This window comes from Harmonia axyridis, chromosome 4 (assembly GCF_914767665.1).
Source record: "Harmonia axyridis chromosome 4, icHarAxyr1.1, whole genome shotgun sequence".
NCBI lineage: Eukaryota > Metazoa > Arthropoda > Insecta > Coleoptera > Coccinellidae > Harmonia > Harmonia axyridis.
The window spans coordinates 26,379,954-26,405,000 of record NC_059504.1 but is presented as its reverse complement, the minus strand read 5'-3'; the positions used below and the strand labels follow the sequence as shown (position 1 = coordinate 26,405,000).

Sequence of the window (25,047 nt, the reverse complement as noted above, 5' to 3'; positions counted from 1 at the left end):
AAATTTGGAGCCAGGTCCACTAGATGCAGACAGCCCTGTAACTACGCCTCGGGAAACGAGGGGGGCCTTCACTAGGGGCGGCCAGTGATCCCAGCCCATCGACGCGCCGCCTTTTCATCACCGATAGGGACTCCAAGCTGCAGTTCCTGATCGACACTGGAGCAGATCTGTGCGTCTTTCCACGAAGTGTAGTCCACGGTAGAAGAGAGAAGTCTGACTACGTCCTATCAGCAGCCAATGGTACTCCCATCGCAACGTATGGTACAATTACCCTCACGCTGAACTTAGGACTACGCCGAGATTTCACCTGGAGGTTTGTCATAGCAGATGTATCCAAACCCATCATCGGTGTCGACTTCCTGAGCTTCTACAACCTACTCGTGGACGTAAGAAACCAAAGACTTTTGGACGGAACCACCCAACTCACTACTCGAGGAGAAGTGACTGAGTGCAACATCCCAGAAGTCAAGACAGTCAACGGATCATCCAGATACTATCAGCTATTAATGGCTTTCCCAGAAATTACTCGACCAGAAGGAGCCCTCGGACGAATCACACACCAGACCAGGCATCACATCAAAACGACCAATGGACCACCAGTTGCATCGAGACCACGGCGCTTGGCACCTGAGAAGTTCAAGGCAGCCAAAAAGGAGTTCGAAGCAATGCTCCGGCTAGGAATCGCCCGTCCATCCAACAGTCCATGGTCGTCCCCGCTACACCTCGCTCCGAAGAATGGTTCAGAAAAATGGAGACCATGCGGAGATTACCGAGCTTTGAACGCCCGGACTATCCCCGACCAGTATCTTGTGAGGCACATACAGGACTATGCTCACATCCTCCAAGGGAAGAAGATCTTCTCTACCCTCGATCTAGTACGAGCGTACAACCAGATTCCCCTAGCCGAAGAAGACATACTTAAGACCGCCATCACGACTCCATTTGGGTTATTCGAGTTCCCATTTATGACTTTTGGACTCAGGAACGCTGCACAGACCTTCCTGAGATTCATCGATGAAGTGCTACGAGGACTAGGCTTCTGCTTCAGCTACATCGATGACGTGCTGATCGCCTCATCGTCCGAAGAGGAGCATATGGAACATCTTCGCACCATATTCGAAAGATTCCGAAAATACTCCATCGTTCTCAATCCAGCAAAGTGTAGCTTCGGACAACAAGAAGTAAAGTTCCTAGGCTACCTAGTCTCTGCTGAAGGTACGAAACCACTTCCAGATAGAGTCCAAGACATTCTGGAGTACAGCCAACCGTCAACCGCCAAAGACCTTCGAAGATTCCTGGGTATGTTAAACTTCTATCGTCGTTTCATACCCAGAGCATCACAGACATTGGCACCACTCAACGATCTACTAGTTCCAACGTTGAAAGGAAAAGCGAAAATCCAGTGGACCCCAGAAGCCACTACAGCATTTGCAGAAGGGAAGAACATGCTAGCCTCAGCAACATTGCTGGCGCACCCCAAGGATGGTGCACCTTTAGCCCTGGTAACCGACGCATCAGACATTGCAGTCGGAGCGACCCTTCAGCAAATGGTCAACAGCGAATGGCAACCACTGGCATTCTTTTCGAAGAAGCTGTCACCACCAGAAACTCGATATGGAGCCTACGACCGAGAACTGTTAGCCATCTACCTAGCTATCAAACATTTCAGGCACATGGTAGAAGCACGAAACTTCACGATCTTCACGGATCACCAACCCCTAAAATTTGCCTTCAAGCAGAAGCCAGAGAAGTGCTCGCCCAGACAGTTCAGACATCTGGACTACATCTCCCAGTTCTCCACCGACATACGCTACGTCCCAGGAGATCAGAACGTCGTCGCCGATGCCCTTTCAAGAGTGGACGAAATTACTCCCACCTTGGACTATGCAGCATTAGCCAGATCACAAGAGGACGACGACGAACTACGGAGATATCTGCGAGGCGATACAGGTTTGCTGGTCCGGAAGATGAAGCCGCATGGATCAACCATCTTGGTGTACTGCGATACGTCGACCCCCCAAGCACGTCCATTCCTGACGAAGCCATTCCGGAAAGTAGCATTCGACACGATCCACAGACTGGCACACCCTGGCACCAATGCGACTACGAAGATGGTGAAGCAACGTTTCGTTTGGCCTTCAGTTAACGCAGATTGCAGGAAATGGTCCCGCACCTGCTTAGAGTGTCAGCGATCCAAAGTTACTCGTCACGTCATCACTCCACCAGGGTCATTTACGCCACCGGTATGTCGATTCTATCATGTACACATGGACATTATCACCATACCGTACGCCGAAGGTTACCGATACTGCCTCACCTGTGTCGACCGATTTACCAGATGGCCAGAAGCAATCCCCCTTCAGAACCAGGAAGCATCCACCATCGCTAAGGAGTTCTACACGAATTGGATAGCGAGGTTCGGCACTCCACTCCGGATCACCACAGATCAAGGGAGACAATTCGAGTCAAGCCTGTTCAACGAGCTATGTAAGTTGACTGGCACGAACCACATCCGAACCACCGCCTACCACCCAGCAGCTAACGGTATGGTAGAAAGAATCCATCGACAGCTTAAGGCAGCAATCAAATGCCACAACAACGACAGATGGACCGAAACGCTTCCCAGTGTCCTCCTAGGGATGAGAGCAGCCTGGCGGGATGACATGAAAGCAACCGCTGCAGAAATGGTATACGGAGAGCCATTAAGATTGCCTGGAGAATTTCTATCTACAAGTACGAATGACGGTGCGGACACAGCCGACTTCGTAGTGGATCTGAGGCAACAAATAAGAAGAATTAGTCCTATCAACGCCAACCACCACGGAGAACGACCCAGCTTCGTGTTAAAGGAATTGGATACGTCACCGTTCGTTTTCGTCCGACATGAGTGCCCAAAATTAGGTTTGCAGAAACCCTACGACGGACCATACGAAGTTTTGAGGAGAGACCCAAAACATTTCATCATCAAGATCAATGACAAGGAAACGACGGTGCCTACATATTTGACAATCGCGAAAATGAAGAGCATGAGGAAGATCACACAGAAGATCCAGTAGAAAACGAAGCCAATGATCAAGCTATATTCCCGGAAACGAGGAAAACCAGATCCGGTAGGAAGGTACATTTCCCAAAGAAGTACCTAACTATGATTTCATAACTTCGTTACTGGTGGGTGACTGTGTAGGGAATCTATCGATTCCCTCGAAAATATTCCGTCCGGGAACGAAAATCTTAAAAACAGAAGAACTCGGTGTAAAAACTTGGAATAATTAAAGCCACACCCCTTAGGGATCCGTAGAAAGGCGTTGTAAATGGCGAATAGAAAACAGCGTGAATGCCCTTAAAACAAGGCATTTCAGGGAGAATAATTCAACAGAGTTCAGACCATTCTACAAGAAACTACGACTTCCGCAGATGTTCCACACTTGCACCGACAACAAGAAGATTGAAGAATATCACATCTGTTCCCGACCGGCGAAAAACTACCTGCGACCGAGCCACGACGACCCAAGCGTCCAGCGACCCTAAGAATCTAGACAAATACTCATCTTCTTCGAACTCTTTTAGTGGGTTGAAATAAATCGAATACGTATTTTTTATCCCGTTCTTTTATTTCCCTAAATTCCTTGGCAGTGAACTACTTAGTCACCGTATAAGGACAACAGCCCACAGGATTCAGATCCTTCTATCTCAGATGTCTGAAGTCTAATTTCAAAGCGTTGTTACGTGATTTTTCTCAACAAGTGAATTATTTTCAAATATTCTCTAGATGTAACATAAATAAGGTAAAATGAAGCTCGCGGCTTAGCTCTAGTGGAGAAGGGGTGGATTCTATAATTTTTTTCTTAATTTAAAATGAACAGCTCAATAAATAGGGGGGGCGCCAGATAGTTTTAATAATATCAATCGAATATAAACAAGATTCCTACTTTTCTGTAAAATTTCCAAAACTACCAAATTACTAAGTACTTGAAGAGAAAAGCGTTATATTTATGATATGAAATGTAATTAATGAATTTGAATTGAGTGCACTTAAGTATGAACAATAATTCAAAAGAATGAATGCCGGCTTTCATTTACAGAGAATTTCACAGATAATGGTATTCAGATAATGGTATTCACAATAAAATAATAAACTGTAGGATTTTAGTTAAATTTCAGAGTCTATATATGGTCCAATATGGTTATTCAATATATTCAAAATAAATGATTAATTTTGGTAACTTTCTCTAATGAAAATAAAAGGGTTGTACTCATCCAGAGGGAGAAGTCCAGTTGATGGAAATGTTGAATTCGGTTCGCTCCCAACCGGTTAGAAGTTATTCCAACCCTCAGTATAAGGCAATGGGGGTGCCTATGTCCAAGGGATGTCTTTGCATCAACCAACACGCCAATAATTCAGGTTGATCCACTTATATATCGAATCAGTAAAATATTCAGAAGAATTGAAAGAATTGAAAGCCTGCAATTAAAACTCATGAAGACAATCATTTGAAATTTGTACTTTACATTACCTAAGATGGAGGGCGGCTTTTATAGAAATTTCTATCAGAGTATGTAGAATTTTTATCCCGTACAAGACGGAAATTCTGCTTGATTCCAAAACGTGATATAAATATCCAAAATAATCAGCAAAATTATGATATTATCTGCAATTTTCCAAATAATCCAACTCAAATGGTCGAAGACAGAAAATCTTTATTCGGATTAGCTGAGATGCTCTACACTCGAGAAATGCGGAAAAATGAGTTCCAATTGATGTATCTATATTTCACAGATGGGATTCAAAACAAGTTTTTGCGACCTGACAATTTGACGAGAAAAGATGTTATATTGGTTGCCTATACTTGAGGAGCGGGAAATGATATATTTATTTGAAATGACCACCCCAACACAATTTCTGGCAATTCAATACCAGAATCGCGAACAAGACAAAAACAATTAGAAAGTGTACCTGACGATTCCACTTCAGCGGTACATTCATTCTACAAGCAGAAATAATATTAAAATAAAAATGATAAAAAGAAAAAAAACGTTACAGCGTCTTATGGATAATAAAAGTTCAGAGTTATTGAACAATATTGTTGGATTATTGAAAAACATTATACTTCAGTCCCCTGAAACTAATAACATCCCTTCCACTCCTTCAACTTCCCAGTGAACACTACCAGTCTTCCATAATTTTTCTCCTATTACATTATTTTGAGTTGATGTAATTACACACTCTTGTGGTGGACATCATACAGTGGAATATCAGGTCGGTTCTATCTAATATTGACAATCTAAAATCACTAATTGAAGAGTACTCACCAAGTATTGTTTTATTGTTGGAAACCTGGCTTAATGAATTTTGGAATTTCAAAGTTCCAGGATTTCATATTTATAGGCAGGATAGAGTCTCTCGAGCTGAAGGTATTGCCTCACTGATAAAGACAAATATTTCCTTTACGGTCCTCAACCTAGATTCTATTAAGGTTCCTGATATGGTTCAATTCCATGGAATCAATTTAACTTCTATGAACCTTACCATAATTAATATTTATTCCCCTCCACATGTAACCTTGCCAACATCATTCTGGAACATGTTAATGACCCAGATCTTCAATAATTTGTTTGAGAACCCATATATCCCATTGTCTCTGAAGGACACGGTTGTTGTGCCCATCTGTAAGCCAAATAAATCTCCAGATGATCCTCTCAGCTATCGCCCCATTGCTTGCATCTTAAAAATATTAGAATATCTACTGGCCACCAGATTAGAGAGGATTTACCATAGTATAGGATCCCGATATAAAGCGACCTTCACCGAGATGCTTATTTGATAAAACGTATTTTATATTTAATTTAACATGTCAATAAATATATCAATTATGGGTTGCCTAACAAATTTTAGTCCAGAGTAGGTTTAATTAATAATTAAAAAAAAATTTTTTTTCGAACATTGCACCGATTTGCTTATTGGATAAATTCTATACCAATCGAAAGTATGAAGCCCATAGAATGTGCAAACGTTAGGTTGCCTATTTTTTCCGGTCACAACTCTCGGGTTGCCAGGTATAAACAGGTCAATCTATACTAGGATTTTGCAACGGTCTGACTATTTGATCAAAATCAATGAAATTAAAGATTATTTCATTATGAACACGGTGGTATAGGGTTGCCTGCGAAAAATCAGTCCAGAATCCCGGTTGTCGAATTTTAAAAAGTTAAATATTGCTGCGAGTGAGGACACAGCATAGCAGCTGTTTGAAGTCCGTCCAGTGAAAGAAAGAGAGTGCGCATGCTATTTGTTCTTGGAAATGAAAAGGATAGCGATAGACTCGTATATGCTTGCATCATTTTGGAGCAGATAATTATCAAAATAGATGAATAGTTATTTAATTTTTTTTTAATCGATTAATTATTTATGTGTGTATATTTTTATGTGACACTAAATCAAAAGGATAGCGATAGCCTCGTGTATGAGTGCATCATTTTGGAGTAGATAATTTTTGAAATAGAGGAATAGTTAATTTAATTTTTTTTAATCAATTAATTATTTATGTGTGTATATTTTTTATGTGACACTAAAGTATCTTTACTAAAAAAGAAGGTTATAGTAATACATATATAATACTAATCTTGCAAATTTCATCTTTATTATTAGACGACAAAATGAAAAACAACAATTAAAAAAATACTTCTGTTTATCATAAAAAATTATAAATACAAAAATTTTTTTAAATCATTCAGGTTCCGAGTCATCGGACATATAACTATGATCTCCAACTTCTGAATCTTCTTCGTCATCATCACTCTCCGTTTCAGTTCTTTCGACAATGTCTTCTATCTTCAAAGGTGTATGATCCCCAATGAATCCTACTGGTTTAAAATATTCATCTAAGAACCAACCACAGTTTTCAGGCTGAAGTTTCACGCATATTGGATCCGTTGCATTAAGCCACATGGAATTTACAAAAATAGTTCGTGAAATTTTTTGAATCAATGATATCCAGCATGGTGGTATGGAGTTGGAGTCGAAGCCTTTTATTTTTTCTAAGAAGTGCTCGCTGTCTTCTTTGGCAGAATATTTTTTCATAAAAATGCGATATCTCGCATCATTCACACTAGTGCAGTTCCTGATACCATACATACTAGCCGTAAATTCTTGAACGGTCTTCATTTTTTCATCAATGAAAATATCAGCAGCATCTGTTAATGATGCGAAAACTGATTGATATTTTTCATTTTTCGAAAATAGCTGAAAAGGTTTTACTTTTACTTTATTATAAAATGCTGCCGTGTAAACGCAACCTGTGAATGCATGGAAGGCAGGAAGACTTTGGCATAATTTGATTCCTAACTTCAATGCTTTAACATCCATACATAAATTTTCACTATCCATCGAATCGAGCATATTTTTTGTAGGTTGAAAACGACAACAATCACCTATCTCTTTAAGTCCTTCTTTAGCATGTTATAAAAATGCTATATTTTTATTTAGAAATCTGTTTCTATTTTTTGTTTTGATGCGGTTAATAGCCGAAAATATTCTCTTGCATTTGGCATTCGAAATCTGAAATATGCAGCCACCCAAATTTGTCGATGAAATTCCAGTTAGACATATTTTTTCCACTCAATAGAATACCAAATGTGAGAAAATGGTATATTTTCAACGGAAGTTTACACACCATCTGTTTTCAATGAGGCACCCTTCGGATATTCCATCATTCTTCGTATTTATTCTCAGCCGACAGAAGTTTTATGATTTTATTATGTTTAAGTAGGTACGTTCTTCTAGAAACACGTAGAACGTAGAACCTCAACGAGAATGAACAATGAATTGATTCATAGAAACAGTCTAGACATCCGAATTTCCATATTCCCTATCGTATCGGTTATATTTTTTAAAACTACCAAAGGATTTCTTCCTACTAAAAACTCCATGAAAATGCGAAAAATCTACTAAAAAAGTAGATTTCTACTAAATCTGGTCACACTGTATACGAGTCTATCGCTATCCTTTTCATTTCCAAGAACAAATAGCATGCGCACTCTCTTTCTTTCAATGGACGGACTTCAAACAGCTGCTATGCTGTGTCCTCACTCGCAGCAATATTTAACTTTTCAAAATTCGACAACCGGGATTCTGGACTGATTTTTCGCAGGCAACCCTATACCACCGTGTTCATAATGAAATAATCTTTAATTTTATTGATTTTGATCAAATAGTCAGACCATTGCAAAATGCTAGTATAGATTGACCTGTTTATACCTGGCAACCCGAGAGTTGTGACCGGAAAAAAATAGGCAACCTAACGTTTGCACATTCTATGGGCTTCATACTTTCGATTGGTATAGAATTTATGTAATAAGCAAACCGGTGCAATGTTCGAAAAAAAATTTTTTTTGAATTATTAATTAAACCTACTCTGGACTAAAATTTGTAAGGCAACCCATATGTGATATATTTATTGACATGTGAAATTAAATATAAAATACGTTTTATCAAATAAGCATCTCGGTGAAGGTCGTTTTATATCGGGATCTTAGACTACCAGCAATCAACTGACAATCGAGAACTTCAGTTTGGTTTCCGTAAGGGGAAGTCAGTGAATGACGCTTTAGCATATTTGGTTGCTTCACTGTATTCAGCATTCTCAAGGAATGAGGTAGTTATTATCGTGTTCTTGGACATCAAGCAAGCTTATGACTCTGTGCGCTTTGACCTTCTCGAGAAGACTCTCAGGTCCATGTAAGTCCCTTTGCCTATTATACAGCTGTTCAGATCTCTGACGGTACATACAAATATTTTTCTCGTTGACCCATGCTCAGGAGAACTTATTGGGCCCAAACAGTCGAATATAGGCTTGTTGCAGGGTTCTCCAAAGAATCCTACACTGTTTAATTGTTTTGTTGGTGACTTACAGAATTGCATAGATATCCCTGGTGTTACTGTGTTGAAGTACGCAGATGACAGCACGATTATCTCAACTGGAGCTTCCTTCAAAGAAGCATTTGAAAAGATGACCAAAGCATTGAAGTGTGTTGAAAGATGGGCAAACTAAATCGCTCCAATTGTCGCCTGAAAAATCCTCAGCACTCTGCTGTATAGAACAAACCCCATTTTAAATATTCCATCACTGAATCTGTTCCAACAAAGTATCCCTTGGACCAAAACCGTGAAATATCTGGGTGTCACTATCCGTCAGTCCCTCGATTGGTCTCAGCATATCCACAACATGTGTTCTAAATCACTACAGGGTATTAATGTAATGAGGGCTCTGTGCAGGACATGGTGGGGTAGCCACCCATCGACTCAGCTATTTTTATATAAAGCCACTGTTCGCCCTTTCCTTGACTATGGTAGCATATTTTATGGGAAATGTCAGAAAGCCCTTCTTAATAAAGTGGAACGGGTCCAATATTCAGCTTTGCGCACAGCAATGGGATACATGAAGTCTACCCCCATTCCCGTTATTATGATGAACTCCCCCTCAAATATCGTAGACTCTACCTAGCAACCAAATTCGTCACGAAGTTGCATCGAATCTCTAACGATCCTGTCCTTAATAAAATCCTCTCCCTTAAAAATTGAACTTATGCTGGCAATCCTCCACCCATAATAGAGTCATTCTCTCTCATAGATAATTCAAAAAGTTTTTACTACTCGTACCAGCTTCCCTGCTTTTCTCATGATTTAACTGTCCATTCATCTTTCATACCTTATTATTAACTTTGGCCTTTCTAAGGATTCTCCCGATAACTCATTGCCTTTTATTACTCGTTGCTCTAAAGATTTCCCTGACCATATAATGGTGTTCACGGATGCTTCCAAAAGTCCTACTCTCACAGGCATAGGTATATATAGCCCTGTGGGTATCTCCATGTCTCAGAAAATACCTGACCATTTTTCTATATGTTCTGCAGAATTAATCGCCATTTTAGAAGCAACAAGAGAAATCAAACGTAAAAACCTGAAAAGATGTCTGATTATCTCAGATTCAATGAGTGCCCTTGAAAAAATATCAAAATGGAGGAATTCAGCTAAAAACGAACATATCACTCTCGCAATTAGAGCAAACCTGTTATATCTGAGTGACCATGGTTTCTCTATAAAACTTATATGGATCCCAAGTCACACTAACATTCAAGGTAACGACATGGCTGATAATCTTGCAAAACAAGGTTCTGAGGAATCAGTTATCAAGAGGGCAGATATTAGTGACTTTTGGCCTAGATACAAAAGAATTGTTTGGGAAAGATGGAGAGAGGAGTGGAAGGTCAGTATCGGGAATCGTACCTTTTCAAAATATGTCCACATTGGTTCCTTTGGAGTCAAACCGTGGTTTAAGGGGATCGATCTTTCAAGGGGTAACATTGTGACAGTAAACAGGTTAAGATCTGAGCATAGTTGCTCTCCGTTTCATTTGAAGAGGATTCACGTTGTTGATTCAGATCTGTGTGGTTGCGGAGAGAGGGGTGACATCCCTCACATATTCTTTAATTGTCGAGATAATATGATGAATTGCTCAAGGCTCTATGATGATCTCATAAATACTAGAAGAATAACGAACTCCCCTTTTAACATATATGACTTGATATTTTCCAATGATACTACAGTGTACATTTTGCTGTATAATTTTTTGTTGACTTCAAAGATTAAATTCCTCACAAAGTGTGGGTGCCTTTTTTTGTTTGTTTTTTTTTTAGTTTCTTAATCTTTGTGGGGTCCACCCTCCTAACTCCTTTTTTCCTTGCCTTTTAGTGTGACGTGTCCGTAATAGGGTAAATCCCAGTCCATTTACCTCCTCCGAGAGTTTAACGGTTAGTCAGGCAGTATAAAATATCGAACGCAGACTGTGATTTGGAGACAGAAATGCAGCCCATTCCTTAAATAGAAGATTGAGGAGAAGAAGAAAATCCTGAATCCAAGTTATCTGAAATCTGACAGTCCAAACAGAGTCCGGCAACCTAAGATACTTTTGATGTGAGAAGAGAACCGAGAAGGTTATTTGTTCGATGTGCGAATGGCTGAGTCCTAGCACATAGTAAAGGACTCGCTCTGCTCGCCGAAGGGGCTCCGCCCCTTGGACCCCGTCACTATGCCGGTAGATCCTTCACTGGGTATCCCTCTAGAAAATAAAAGTTTTTTTTTGGAAACCTTGTATCGTAAGCTGATTTTAGACGATTCACTCGGTATACTATGCTGATTCTAGGGTAGAATTCTATATGACTTCTTTCCTAGAACATACCGTTTCGCCCTTGCTCACATGAAAATATTTGATGCAAATAACTTTCCATGACGACAAATCAAGGGCGGTCCTAGCCTTAAATTTTGAGGGGGTTCGCCGTTAAGGGTTTCGAGTTTTTCTATGGTACCAAATCCCAGATTACACCGATATCAAGCTTAACCTCTCAAAAATATTTATATTTAGATATTTATATGAATATTTATAGAGGTTGTTTCATGTTCGAAGGCCTATTAGACGTTTCTGGAGAACGGGGCCGATTTGAAATCTGAAAATTCAGAATATGACATTGTTCATGATGCCCTATTCAGCTAAAATATTTTAGAAGTTCTGGCACTTCCGGTTATACAAGAATAAAAAAAAATTCTTCGAAAAAAATATTTTTTTTCATTTTATGTCTCAGATATTATCAAGATTTCCATTCTCAATTACTCTCTGCTAAAATTATTGCGTTAGTTCTCATAGTTTTCAAAATATTAAGAAAAAACCTTAAAAAAGAGAGAATTTCCATAGTCAGTATCACGTGAATTATTTTCACTGTGAATATCCTATGCGTAGGTATACTCAATTCACTTTCACAAACTAGAATGATGTTGGAATATCGTGCATATCTTGAATTTGAAAAATATCATCACAGAGTGTTTCAAATATTGTGCCAAAAATTGTGAACAAAATTTGTTCATAACTTTCGATTTTCAAATCTGAACCCTATTTTTTTGTGATTTCGTTGAATTCTACGGTAAAAAATAAGGGTAGTGTTCAAACATGATTGTGCTCTCAAATTCAATAATTCAAGAGTTATTCGAGATTTTATGAATTTATGTTATACGTAGGGTCAATTTCATTCAATCTGTTTCTAGAGTGCGTTTCAAATATTCAATTATTTCAAAGTGACAGGTGTACTCATTATTGAATCTAGTAGATTATAATTGACGAGAAGATAATTCGGAAGGATGTTTCAAACTTTCTGTTACTCCCTTTTCATCACCACGATGATTTTTTCCTGGATTCATAAAATGTATTCTACCGCTTTTTCATATGAATAGAATTGGCACACAGGAGTCCTGCATGATTTTATTTCATTTGGTAGGTAGAGGTTTTTTTCTTCTAGGTAGGTACTCCATCCAGTATAATGGATATTCATGAAGTATGCAACATCCTTTCAAGAAGATGAGGAAATTTCTGATTTAAAATTTGATGAGTTCTACCAATAATTCTATTGCATTCATCGTGAATATGGAATTAGATATTTATAATACAAGTGCAGAACTTATTGATATTCTTCCAAGAGTTCAAAATGACCGAGTGGTAGAATGAGCCTTCTGTACGAGTTTTAAACATTATGTTCCCGAATTTACTGCCTTTTTATTGAAATTGACGGAAATTTCCATAAATATCTATTAGTGATTTTTGCATTGAAAAATGTTGGTTGGCAGAACAGTTTTCTGTATCACAAATTTGACAAATAATAGATAAATCCGTTCCAGTCTATTTGGTTCCACAAAATGTGCCGGAAAGAACTGATTTGCCACTTAATTAGAGAAAAGTATATCCAGAATTTTGTCATTTGAATATCGGAAATTCAATTCGTGAAATCAAATTAGTGAAGCTTTGATAATGAAAATACCTGTCACATGTAAAGTAATTAGATATTTGAATTTCTATGGTCATAGAGTATTATTGCTAGTCTGTCTGGAAACAGATCGAATAAAATTGACCCTACGTATAACATAAATTCATAAAATCTTGAATTATTGAATTTGAGAGCATAATCATGTTTGGACACTACCCTTATTTTTTACCGTAGAATCCAGCGAAATCACAAAAAAATAGGGTTCTAATTTGAAAATCGAAAGTTATGATCAAAGTTTGTTCACAATTTTTGGCACAATATTTGAAACACCCTGTGATGATATTTCTCAAATTCAAGATATGCACGATGTTCCAACATCATTTTAGTTTGAGAAAGTGAATTGAAATAGGCATAGGATATTCACAGTAAAAATAATTCAGGTAATTGTGACCAAGGAAATTCTCTCTTTTTTACGGTTTTTCCTTGATATTTTGAAAAGTATGAGGACTAACACAATAATTTTAGCAAAGAATAATTGAGAATGGAAATCTCGATAATATCTGAGACATATAAAATGAAAAAAAAGTTTGTTTTGAAAAAAAATTTTTTAATTCTTATATAACCGGAAGCGCCTGAACTTCGAAAATATTTTAGCTGAACAATGTCATATTCCGAAATTTTAGATTTAGGCGTACAACTTTGGTCCTGCCGTTTTGCAATAGCTGGCTGTAACGGTAAGTGGTAGTCGAAATGAATATATCGTAGATGTCATACAATAAGTTTAGTTATTTGTGAACATAACGCCATCGACATGTTAGTCGATTTGTGTCTGCATCATAAAGTTATTCACGATTAACCATGTCAGCTTACGAGCCAAATTCTCGTCATTTGAGGGAGGTTTGAATTTTCTACTGAAATATGAATAAATCTGCGGCTGAGGCTCATCGAATGCTCTCAAATACCTATGGTGAGGCCGCTATTAGTGAAAGAACGTGTCGAGAGTGGTTTCAACGCTTCAAGAATGGTGATTTTGATGTCGAAGACCAGCATCGCGGTGGAAGAGAGAAGGTTTTTGAAGATGCAGAATTGGAGGCAATACTTGATCAAGACTCATTTCAAACGCAACAATAGTTGACAGGATCATTAGGACTACAAGCCATTTCAAAACGCCTGAAAGTCATAGGAATGATTCAGAAACAAGAAAAGTGGGTGTCGTACGAGTTGAAGCCGGGAGGTGTTTGAACGGAGTTTGTTTGTGAACAGCTGCTTTCGAGGCAAAGACGGAAGGAATTTCTGCATCGGATTGGGACTGGAGACGAAAAACGGGTTCATTACGATAATCCCAAGCACATAAAATCATGTGGATATCCCGGCCATGCTTCCACGTCGACGGCTAAACCGAATATTCTCGGTTCTAAGGTCATGCTCAGTATTTGGTGGGACCAGCTCGGCGTAGTGTATTATGAGTTGTTAAAACCGACTGAAACGATCACAGGCGATCGTTATCGAACGCAATCAATTGAGAGACAAACCGCCGCAATACGACGAGAGAGTAGATGAATTGGTTTTACTGCATGACAGTGCTCGACTCCATGTTGCGAAAGTCAAGATATACTTGAAAAAGTTGAAATGGGAATTCCTACCTCACCCGACGTATTCTCCAGACGTTGCTCCCTCGGACTATCACTTGTTTCGATCAATAGCACACAGCCTGGCTGACCAGCTGACCTATCTTATGAAGAATTAAAAACTTGGATCGATTCGTGGATCGCTTCAAAAGATGACCAGTTTTTTCAATTCGTACGCTGCCCGAAAGATGTGAGAAAGTATAGTGATCAGCGATGGGCAATATTTCGAATCATAAATGTATAACCAGTGTTTTACAATAAAGCCTCAAATTTCGGTAAAAAAATTTGTGCGCTTATGTATTTGTTATATTGTAATATATTTATTTACTTATCACGATTTTAGCCATTCAGGTAGAAATTTAAAAAAAAATAGTAAATCTATTGTTTCATAAGAAAAAAAAGAAGACAATTGGCAAGTATAACACAAAATCTAATTTGGTCTGTGAACCCTTGAAAACATTGTAATCACAGCTTCGTCGTCAACATCAATGTCTCTGTATATGTTCAGGAGGACTAAACTGAATCCGATGCCAATATCGAAAAAACCGGAATAACACCATATGAACTACCATTTATTCATCACGGAAATAAACTTGCCGAATTTTCTGCTCGAATAGCTGTGCGAAAATTATGAGTTTCCATACAGTTTTATAATACGTCATAATCTCAAACAATCTATTAATATGAATTTCCACCAAGTAAAAAACCGATCCTATCAAGAAGATCTGGCATACAGGCAACGTTGCAGATTATTAGACCTAATATTAGGTCTATGCATCTGACACACGTTACGTATTAAACATGATGGCCGCCGCCATATATAAACAATCGATAAAACCATCGATTTTGACGAAAAAAAGGCATTTTTATTTCAGGGAAAGCTTGAATTGTGATTAATTAATCATTTCTAACGAGAATCAGTTAATAAAATACAAGAAAACTAGCTATTAATGTGGATAACCTCACCTTCATTAAGCCAATTTCACAATTAAAAAAAAAAAACTAGCTGGATTGAGGAATTTATGACAGCGGATTTGTGATCTAAGACCCAAAATAAGTAAGTCTGCAAAATTTCATCACTTTTGAATCATTATTAAAATTAATTCTATATAGTAAACATTGTTTTTCTTTTCAGAAGATGGATTATTTTCGTTTGGATGGATAATTATACAGGATATTTATTTGTCGAATATCAATTAGAAGTATCTAGAGATGTTGGACCAATTCAAGTCTGAAAATTGGGATTAAAGCTTCAAATTATTAACTAATTTGTAAAGAAATACACAATATTTGATCAACAATTATATAGGGTGCATATATTTAAAGTAGTAATTAGACAATTTGAAATTCTCATTTCTCTAGAAATGGCAATTTCTTTCTTTTTTAAAAAGTTTGGGAAAAATGCATAATCAAAATGTGAGAGTTATTATCAGTCAATAGAAATACTACCTGAAAAAGAAACTGCATTCAATGTTTATTTTCAGTTTTGACAAATATTGAATTTACATAATCATTCGATAAGATCTATGAAAAGACCTACAGTGAAATTTTGTTTTAGGAATATTCAGTATCTAAGTATATATAAAACCGCTTGCACATATACGTCAAACTTTAAACGTAAAATCACAGCCCAAACGGGACCATCTAGAGCAAAAATGACAAGAATAAGACCCCCCTCAAAATCGTCTGGAGATCCCGGGAAAAATCCCAAACCTTCGATTCTCCTCGCGGTTTTCGAGTATACGGGGTGTTTCGGATCATTTTGACATTTCAAGTCCCATATTTCTGTGGTATCTGTGGACAATTTGACTGTCAGTGTCATGTTAATAATAAATATTCCATTTCGATATATGAAAGTTCTTGAAAAAGTTTGCAGTTTCCAAAATTGTTATTCTTTAAATAAATGCCGACAGATAAAATGCAAAGTCTTCGGCGAATCGAAAATTCGATAGATATTTGTCAAAATTTGGAAATGAACATTGATATCATCGAATGCATTTTCAGTTCAGGTTCGTTTGAAGGGTTTGTATAATTATTGATTCCATTGGATGAATGTTACTTTATTTCAGGAATTTTTCGTTTATTTTCCACAAACTATAAAACTACATTCTCTTTCGTGAGAATTTGAATCTATTGCGACAGAAGATGGAACTACAAAAGAGAACAGAAGCTTCATCTGATCATGTATTAAACAGATAGAAAAACTCCTTATAGATAATTCACAATTGGCTTTATTACTGGAAAAAGAGCCAAGTTAGTCAGATGACATTCAAAAATTTCCATATGTTTTTTGAATATCTAAAATATACACTTTTACAACTGAAGAGTGGAAAAATATAAGTGACCTATCAGTTTTTGAAGAATTTGAGTGCAGTGCTGTTGAATTTATAATGAAGAAATCAAATCGTTGTGAAATCTTTTATACGAATAATTTCAACCATATATACCCTGTTATATATTATCATAATATTATTTGTCGTTCAACTGAAACCTTGGAAATTAAGAGACTCTCAAACTTATAACCCGATTTCTCAAAAAGGTTCTACCTAGATATTAAATTTGCTTATGAGTTAACATAAGCCATGGGTATTCGAAAGGCAAGTCTATTATTCATTCTGTCTCTTTTCAGGTTGTTCATTTATAGCTATACTATATACATATATAAAATCAGTTCGAATTTTTCACTTGAATTACTAGTCAAAATGTTACAACAGAAATAAAATTTGAAGGATCATTCAGTATATGAAGAATTTTGACATGGCAGTTACTTTCGAAATTGGTATAAATTTTCCAGCAATTCAATGTAGGTATAAAATACTTTTAAAGGTAACTATTTATTAATACCTGCCATGTCATGAATGAATGATTAAACTTTTATAAAAATGTATATACCTATTATTACAACTCTCTTTTGTTGAATCAAATTTCAATTAAGTTTTCAAAGGAGTTTTCATATGTTTACAATTAGACATGTTGAATTATTGCAATACATATTTGAAGAATATAAACGATTACTATACTACCTTTTTCATAATTTCTAGTGATATTCATCCCTAAACATTTTTAGCTTTCCCTAAATTCTTTATGATAAAATTATCACTTAAATTCTCTATCAGATATATTCATTCAGAATTAACATTTGTTAAAACAAAAAAGTCATCCAAGTACAATGCAACAACAGTTAGCAAGTTATTTTTTGATTTTATGTAAATACAATGCTCAATCGTTGATCTTTTTCAACTAATATCTGTCAAAATTTCATTTACTATATATATTGCCCTGTTCAATTTACTTCTGATTAAAACCCAGAGCTACAAGCTTGCTCTATAACGTAACGAACCATCACGATTAAGCTTGAATTCAGCTGTCCTCCATTGAATCAGAATTATCTAGTGAAATTTCTATATCATCCCTTATCTATGATAACTACATCGCGACTGGTATTAATGAAATTGTTACCTGTATCCCTTTGATCATTCACCAGAACCCACAAAAATCATTTTTGTCCATATACCTTCAAGAGTATGCAAAATTCATCGATACAATTTTCAGATTCTAAAAACGCCTTAGTTCTTCAGGAATGTCCAATTGGTCTTTCAATATTATAAATTATGGAAAATAACCTACTATTATCCAAATTTTTAGATTTCAAAAGGTGTCCTTCCTTGTATTCTAAATATATACACCCTATATAATTGTTGATCGAATATTGTATTTCTTAATAAATTATGAAATAGAAGTATAATTTGTTGCTCAACTGAAAAAAGTATTGATGAACCTCGGAAATGAGGGACTTCTTATAACCTGATTTCTCAAAGAATATATGATATTATTACGATTGTTTGTAAGGCAACATTAGCCATGGGTTTTTGAAAGGTAGATCTATTCATTCTGCCCCTTTTCAGTTTATTATAGCTATACTGAATATTCCTAAAACAAAATTTCACTGTAGGTCTTTTCATAGATCTTATCGAATGATTATGTAAATTCAATATTTGTCAAAACTGAAAATAAACATTGAATGCAGTTTCTTTTTCAGGTAGTATTTCTATTGACTGATAATAACTCTCACATTTTGATTACGCATTTTTCCCAAACTTTTTAAAAAAGAAAGAAATTGCCATTTCTAGAGAAATGAGAATTACCAATTTCAAAATGTCTAATTACTACTTTAAATATATGCACCCTATATAATTGTTGATCAAATATTGTGTATTTCTTTACAAATTAGTTAATAATTTGAAGCTTTAATCTCAATTTTCAGACTTGAATTGGTCCAACATCTCTAGATACTTCTAATTGATATTCGACAAATAAATATCCTGTATAATTATCCATCCAAACGAAAATAATCCATCTTCTGAAAAGAAAAACAATGTTTACTATATAGAATTAATTTTAATAATGATTCAAAAGTGATGAAATTTTGCAGACTCACTTATTTTGGGTCTTAGATCACAAATCCGCTGTCATAAATTCCTCAATCCAGCTAGTTTTTTGTGAAATTGGCTTAATGAAGGTGAGGTTATCCACATTAATAGCTAGTTTTCTTGTATTTTATTAACTGATTCTCGTTAGAAATGATTAATTAATCACAATTCAAGCTTTCCCTGAAATAAAAATGCCTTTTTTTCGTCAAAATCGATGGTTTTATCGATTGTTTATATATGGCGGCGGCCATCATGTTTAATACGTAACGTGTGTCAGATGCATAGCATAGACCTAATATTAGGTCTAATAATCTGCAACGTTGCCTGTATGCCAGATCTTCTTGATGGGATCGGTTTTTTACTTGGTGGAAATTCATATTAATAGATTGTTTGAGATTATGACGTATTATAAAACTGTATGGAAACTCATAATTTTCGCACAGCTATTCGAGCAGAAAATTCAGCAAGTTTATTTCCGTGATGAATAAATGGTAGTTCATATGGTGTTATTCCGGTTTTTTCGATATTGGCATCGGATTCAGTTTAGTCCACAGATTACGGATATCCGTAATCTGTGGTTTAGTCTTCCTGAACATATACAGGGACATTGATGTTGACGACGAAGCTGTGATTACAATGTTTTCAAGGGTTCACAGACCAAATTAGATTTTGTGTTATACTTGCCAATTGTCTTCTTTTTTTTCTTATGAAACAATAGATTTACTATTTTTTTTTTAAATTTCTACCTGAATGCCTAAAATCGCGATAAGTAAATAAATATATTATAATATAACAAATACATGAGCGCACAAATTTTTTTACCGAAATTTGAGGCTTTATTGTAAAACACTGGTTATACATTTATGATTCGAAATATTGCCCATCGCTTATCACTATACTTTCTCACATCTTTCGGGCAGCGTACGAATTGAAAAAACTGGTCATCTTTTGAAGCGATCCACGAATCGATCCAAGTTTTTAATTCTTCATAAGATAGGTCAGCTGGTCAGCCAGGCTGTGTGCTATTGATCGAAACAAGTCGACGTGGAAGCATGGCCGGGATATCCACATGATTTTATGTGCTTGGGATTATCGTAATGAACCCGTTTTTCGTCTCCAGTCCCAATCCGATGCAGAAATTCCTTCCGTCTTTGCCTCGAAAGCAGCTGTTCACAAACAAACAAACTCCGTTCAAACACCTCCCGGCTTCAACTCGTACGACACCCACTTTTCTTGTTTCTGAATCATTCCTATGACTTTCAGGCGTTTTGAAATGGCTTGTAGTCCTAATGATCCTGTCAACTATTGTTGCGTTTGAAATGAGTCTTGATCAAGTATTGCCTCCAATTCTGCATCTTCAAAAACCTTCTCTCTTCCACCGCGATGCTGGTCTTCGACATCAAAATCACCATTCTTGAAGCGTTGAAACCACTCTCAGCACGTTCTTTCACTAATAGCGGCCTCACCATAGGTATTTGAGAGCATTCGATGAGCCTCAGCCGCAGATTTATTCATATTTCAGTAGAAAATTAAAACCTCCCTCAAATGACGAGAATTTGGCTCGTAAGCTGACATGGTTAATCGTGAATAACTTTATGATGCAGACACAAATCGACTAACATGTCGATGGCGTTATGTTCACAAATAACTAAACTTATTGTATGACATCTACGATATATTCATTTCGACTACCACTTACCGTTACAGCCAGCTATTGCAAAACGGCAGGACCAAAGTTGTACGCCTAAATCTAAAATTTCGGAATATGACATTGTTCAGCTAAAATATTTTCGAAGTTCAGGCGCTTCCGGTTATATAAGAATTAAAAAATTTTTTTTCAAAACAAACTTTTTTTCATTTTATATGTCTCAGATATTATCGAGATTTCCATTCTCAATTACTCTTTGCTAAAATTATTGTGTTAGTCCTCATACTTTTCAAAATATCAAGGAAAAACCGTAAAAAAGAGAGAATTTCCTTAGTCACAATTACCTGAATTATTTGTACTGTGAATATCCTATGCCTATTTCAATTCACTTTCTCAAACTATAAAATGATGTTGGAACATCGTGCATATCTTGAATTTGAGAAATATCATCACAGGGTGTTTCAAATATTGTGCCAAAAATTGTGAACAAACTTTGATCATAACTTTCGATTTTCAAATTAGAACCCTATTTTTTTGTGATTTCGCTGGATTCTACGGTAAAAAATAAGGGTATTGTCCAAACATGATTATGCTCTCAAATTCAATAATTCAAGATTTTATGAATTTATGTTATACGTAGGGTCAATTTTATTCGATCTGTTTCCAGACAGACTAGCAATAATACTCTATGACCATAGAAATTCAAATATCTAATTACTTTACATGTGACAGGTATTTTCATTATCAAAGCTTCACTAATTTGATTTCACGAATTGAATTTCTGATATTCAAATGACAAAATTCTGGATATACTTTTCTCTAATTAAGTGGCAAATCAGTTCTTTCCGGCACATTTTGTGGAACAAAATAGACTGGAACGGATTTATCTATTATTTGTCAAATTTGTGATACAGAAAACTGTTCTGCCAACCAACATTTTTCAATGCAAAAATCACTAATAGATATTTATGGAAATTTCCGTCAATTTCAATAAAAAGGCAGTGAATTCGGGAACATAATGTTTAAAACTCGTACAGAAGGCTCATTCTACCACTCGGTCATTTTGAACTCTTGGAAGAATATCAATAAGTTCTGCACTTGTATTATAAATATCTAATTCCATATTCACGATGAATGCATTAGAATTATTGGTAGAACTCATCAAATTTTAAATCAGAAATTTCCTCATCTTCTTGAAAGGATGTTGCATACTTCATGAATATCCATTATACTGGATGGAGTACCTACCTAGAAGAAAAAAACCTCTACCTACCAAATGAAATAAAATCATGCAGGACTCCTGTGTGCCAATTCTATTCATATGAAAAAGCGGTAGAATACATTTTATGAATTCAGGAAAAAATCAGCGTGGTGATGAAAAGGGAGTAACAGAAAGTTTGAAACATCCTTCCGAATTATCTTCTCGTCAATTGGTGGTAAATGTGGATATTTATGATTGAATGTTCGACAAGTTCTCGAAACAATTCTGTTGCATTCACCGTGGATATGGAATAGATCCAGAATTTCATTATTTGAATAACGGGGATTCATATCGTCAAATTATAATCTACTTTATTCAATAATGAGTACACCTGTCACTTTGAAATAATTGAATATTTGAAACGCACTCTAGAAACAGATTGAATGAAATTGACCCTACGTATAACATAAATTCATAAAATCTGGAATAACTCTTGAATTATTGAATTTGAGAGCATAATCATGTTTGAACACTACCCTTATTTTTACCATAGAATTCAACGAAATCACAAAAAAATAGGGTTCTGATTTGAAAATCGAAAGTTATGATCAAATTTTGTTCACAATTTTTGGCACAATATTTGAAACACCCTGTGATGATATTTTTCAAATTCAAGATATGCACGATATTCCAACATCATTTTAGTTTGTGAAAATGAATTGAGTATACGCATAGGATATTCACAGTGAAAATAATTCACGTGATAGTGACTATGGAAATTCTCTCTTTTTTACGTTTTTTTCTTAATATTTTGAAAACTATGAGAACTAACGCAATAATTTTAGCAGAGAGTATTTGAGAATGGAAATCTTGATAATATCTGAGACATAAAATGAAAAAAAATGTTTTTTTCGAAGAATTTTTTTTTATTCTTGTATAACCGGAAGTGCCAGAACTTCTAAAATATTTTAGCTGAATAGGGCATCATGAACAATGTCATATTCTGAATTTTCAGATTTCAAATCGGCCCCGTTCTCCAGAAACGTCTAATAGGCCTTCGAACATGAAACAACCTCTATAAATATTCATATAAATATCTAAATATAAATATTTTTGAGAGGTTAAGCTTGATATCGGTGTAATCTGGGATTTGGTACCATAGAAAAACTCGAAACCCTTAACGGCGAACCCCCTCAAAATTTAAGGCTAGGACCGCCCTTGATTTGTCGTCATGGAAAGTTATTTGCATCAAATATTTTCATGTGAGCAAGGGCGAAACGGTATGTTCTAGGAAAGAAGCCATATAGAATTCTACCCTAGAATCAGCATAGTATACCGAGTGAATCGTCTAAAATCAGCTTACGATACAAGGTTTCCAAAAAAAACTTTTATTTTCTAGAGGGATACCCAGTGAAGGATCTACCGGCTTAGTGACGGGGTCCAAGGGGCGGAGCCCCTTCGGCGAGCAGAGCGAGTAGCTATAATAAACTGAAAAGGGGCAGAATGAATAGATCTACCTTTCAAAAACCCATGGCTAATGTTGCCTTACAAACAATCGTAATAATATCATATATTCTTTGAGAAATCAGGTTATAAGAAGTCCCTCATTTCCGAGGTTCATCAATACTTTTTTCAGTTGAGCAACAAATTATACTTCTATTTCATAATTTATTAAGAAATACAATATTCGATCAACAATTATATAGGGTGTATATATTTAGAATACAAGGAAGGACACCTTTTGAAATCTAAAAATTTGGTTAATAGTAGGTTATTTTCCATAATTTATAATATTGAAAGACCAATTGGACATTCCTGAAGAACTAAGGCGTTTTTAGAATCTGAAAATTGTATCGATGAATTTTGCATACTCTTTCTGTTGCATATTTCTTGAAGGTATATGGACAAAAATGATTTTTGTGGGTTCTGGTGAATGATCAAAGGGATACAGGTAACAATTTCATTAATACCAGTCGCGATGTAGTTATCATAGATAAGGGATGATATAGAAATTTCACTAGATAATTCTGATTCAGTGGAGGACAGCTGAATTCAAGCTTAATCGTGATGGTTCGTTACGTTATAGAGCAAGCTTGTAGCTCTGGGTTTTACTCAGAAGTAAATTGAACAGGGCAATATATATAGTAAATGAAATTTTGACAGATATTAGTTGAAAAAGATCAACAATTGAGCATTGTATTTACATAAAATCAAAAAATAACTTGCTAACTGTTGTTGCATTGTACTTGGATGACTTTTTTGTTTTAACAAATGTTAATTCTGAATGAATATATCTGATAGAAAATTTAAGTGATAATTTTATCATAAAGAATTTAGGGAAAGCTAAAAATGTTTAGGGATGAATATCACTAGAAATTATGAAAAAGGTAGTATAGTAATTGTTTATATTCTTCAAATATGTATTGCAATAATTCAACATGTCTAATTGTAAACATATGAAAACTCCTTTGAAAACTTAATTGAAATTTGATTCAACAAAAGAGAGTTGTAATAATAGGTATATACATTTTTATAAAAGTTTAATCATTCATTCATGACATGGCAGGTATTAATAAATAGTTACCTTTTAAAGTATTTTATACCTACATTGAATTGCTGGAAAATTTATACCAATTTCGAAAGTAACTGCCATGTCAAAATTCTTCATATACTGAATGATCCTTCAAATTTTATTTCTGTTGTAACATTTTGACTAGAAATTGAAGTGAAAAATTCGAACTGATTTTATATATGTATATAGTATAGCTATAAATGAACAACCTGAAAAGAGACAGAATGAATAGACTTGCCTCATAAGCAAATTTAATATCTAGGTAGAACCTTTTTGAGAAATCGGGTTATAAGTTTGAGAGTCTCTTAATTTCCAAGGTTTCAGTTGAACGACAAATAATATTATGATAATATAACAGGGTATATATGGTTGAAATTATTCGTATGAAAGATTTCACAACGATTTGATTTCTTCATTATAAATTCAACAGCACTGCACTCAAATTCTTTAAAAACTGATAGGTCACTTATATTTTTGCACTCTTCAGTCGTAAAAGTGTATATTTTAGATATTCAAAAAACACATGGAAATTTTTGAATGTCATCTGACTAACTTGGCTCTTTTTCCAGTAATAAAGCCAATTGTGAATTATCTATAAGGAGTTTTTCTATCTGTTTAATACATGATCAGATGAAGCTTCTGTTCTCTTTTGTAGTTCCATCTTCTGTCGCAATAGATTCAAATTCTCACGAAGGAGAATGTAGTTTTATAGTTTGTGGAAAATAAACGAAAAATTCCTGAAATAAAGTAACATTCATCCAATG

General features: G+C 35.6%; 1 protein-coding gene and 1 long non-coding RNA gene across 2 annotated transcripts; one reads left to right on the top strand and one right to left on the bottom strand.

The window, feature by feature from the left end:
* Positions 1–4,279: 4,279 nt before the first annotated feature.
* LOC123677986 lies at positions 4,280–5,016 on the bottom strand. The gene is made up of 2 exons (XR_006747176.1): positions 4,515–5,016; positions 4,280–4,462 (listed from the first exon to the last, which is right to left on the bottom strand). It is a non-coding gene; the product is annotated as an uncharacterized LOC123677986 (long non-coding RNA).
* Positions 5,017–9,794: 4,778 nt separating this feature from the next.
* On the top strand, positions 9,795–11,031 carry LOC123678638 (ribonuclease H1-like). The gene is made up of 3 exons (XM_045615770.1): positions 9,795–9,840; positions 9,910–10,262; positions 10,978–11,031. The coding sequence occupies exons 1-3, from the start codon at positions 9,795–9,797 to the stop codon at positions 11,029–11,031; spliced, it is 453 nt and encodes a 150-aa protein (XP_045471726.1).
* Positions 11,032–25,047: the final 14,016 nt, after the last annotated feature.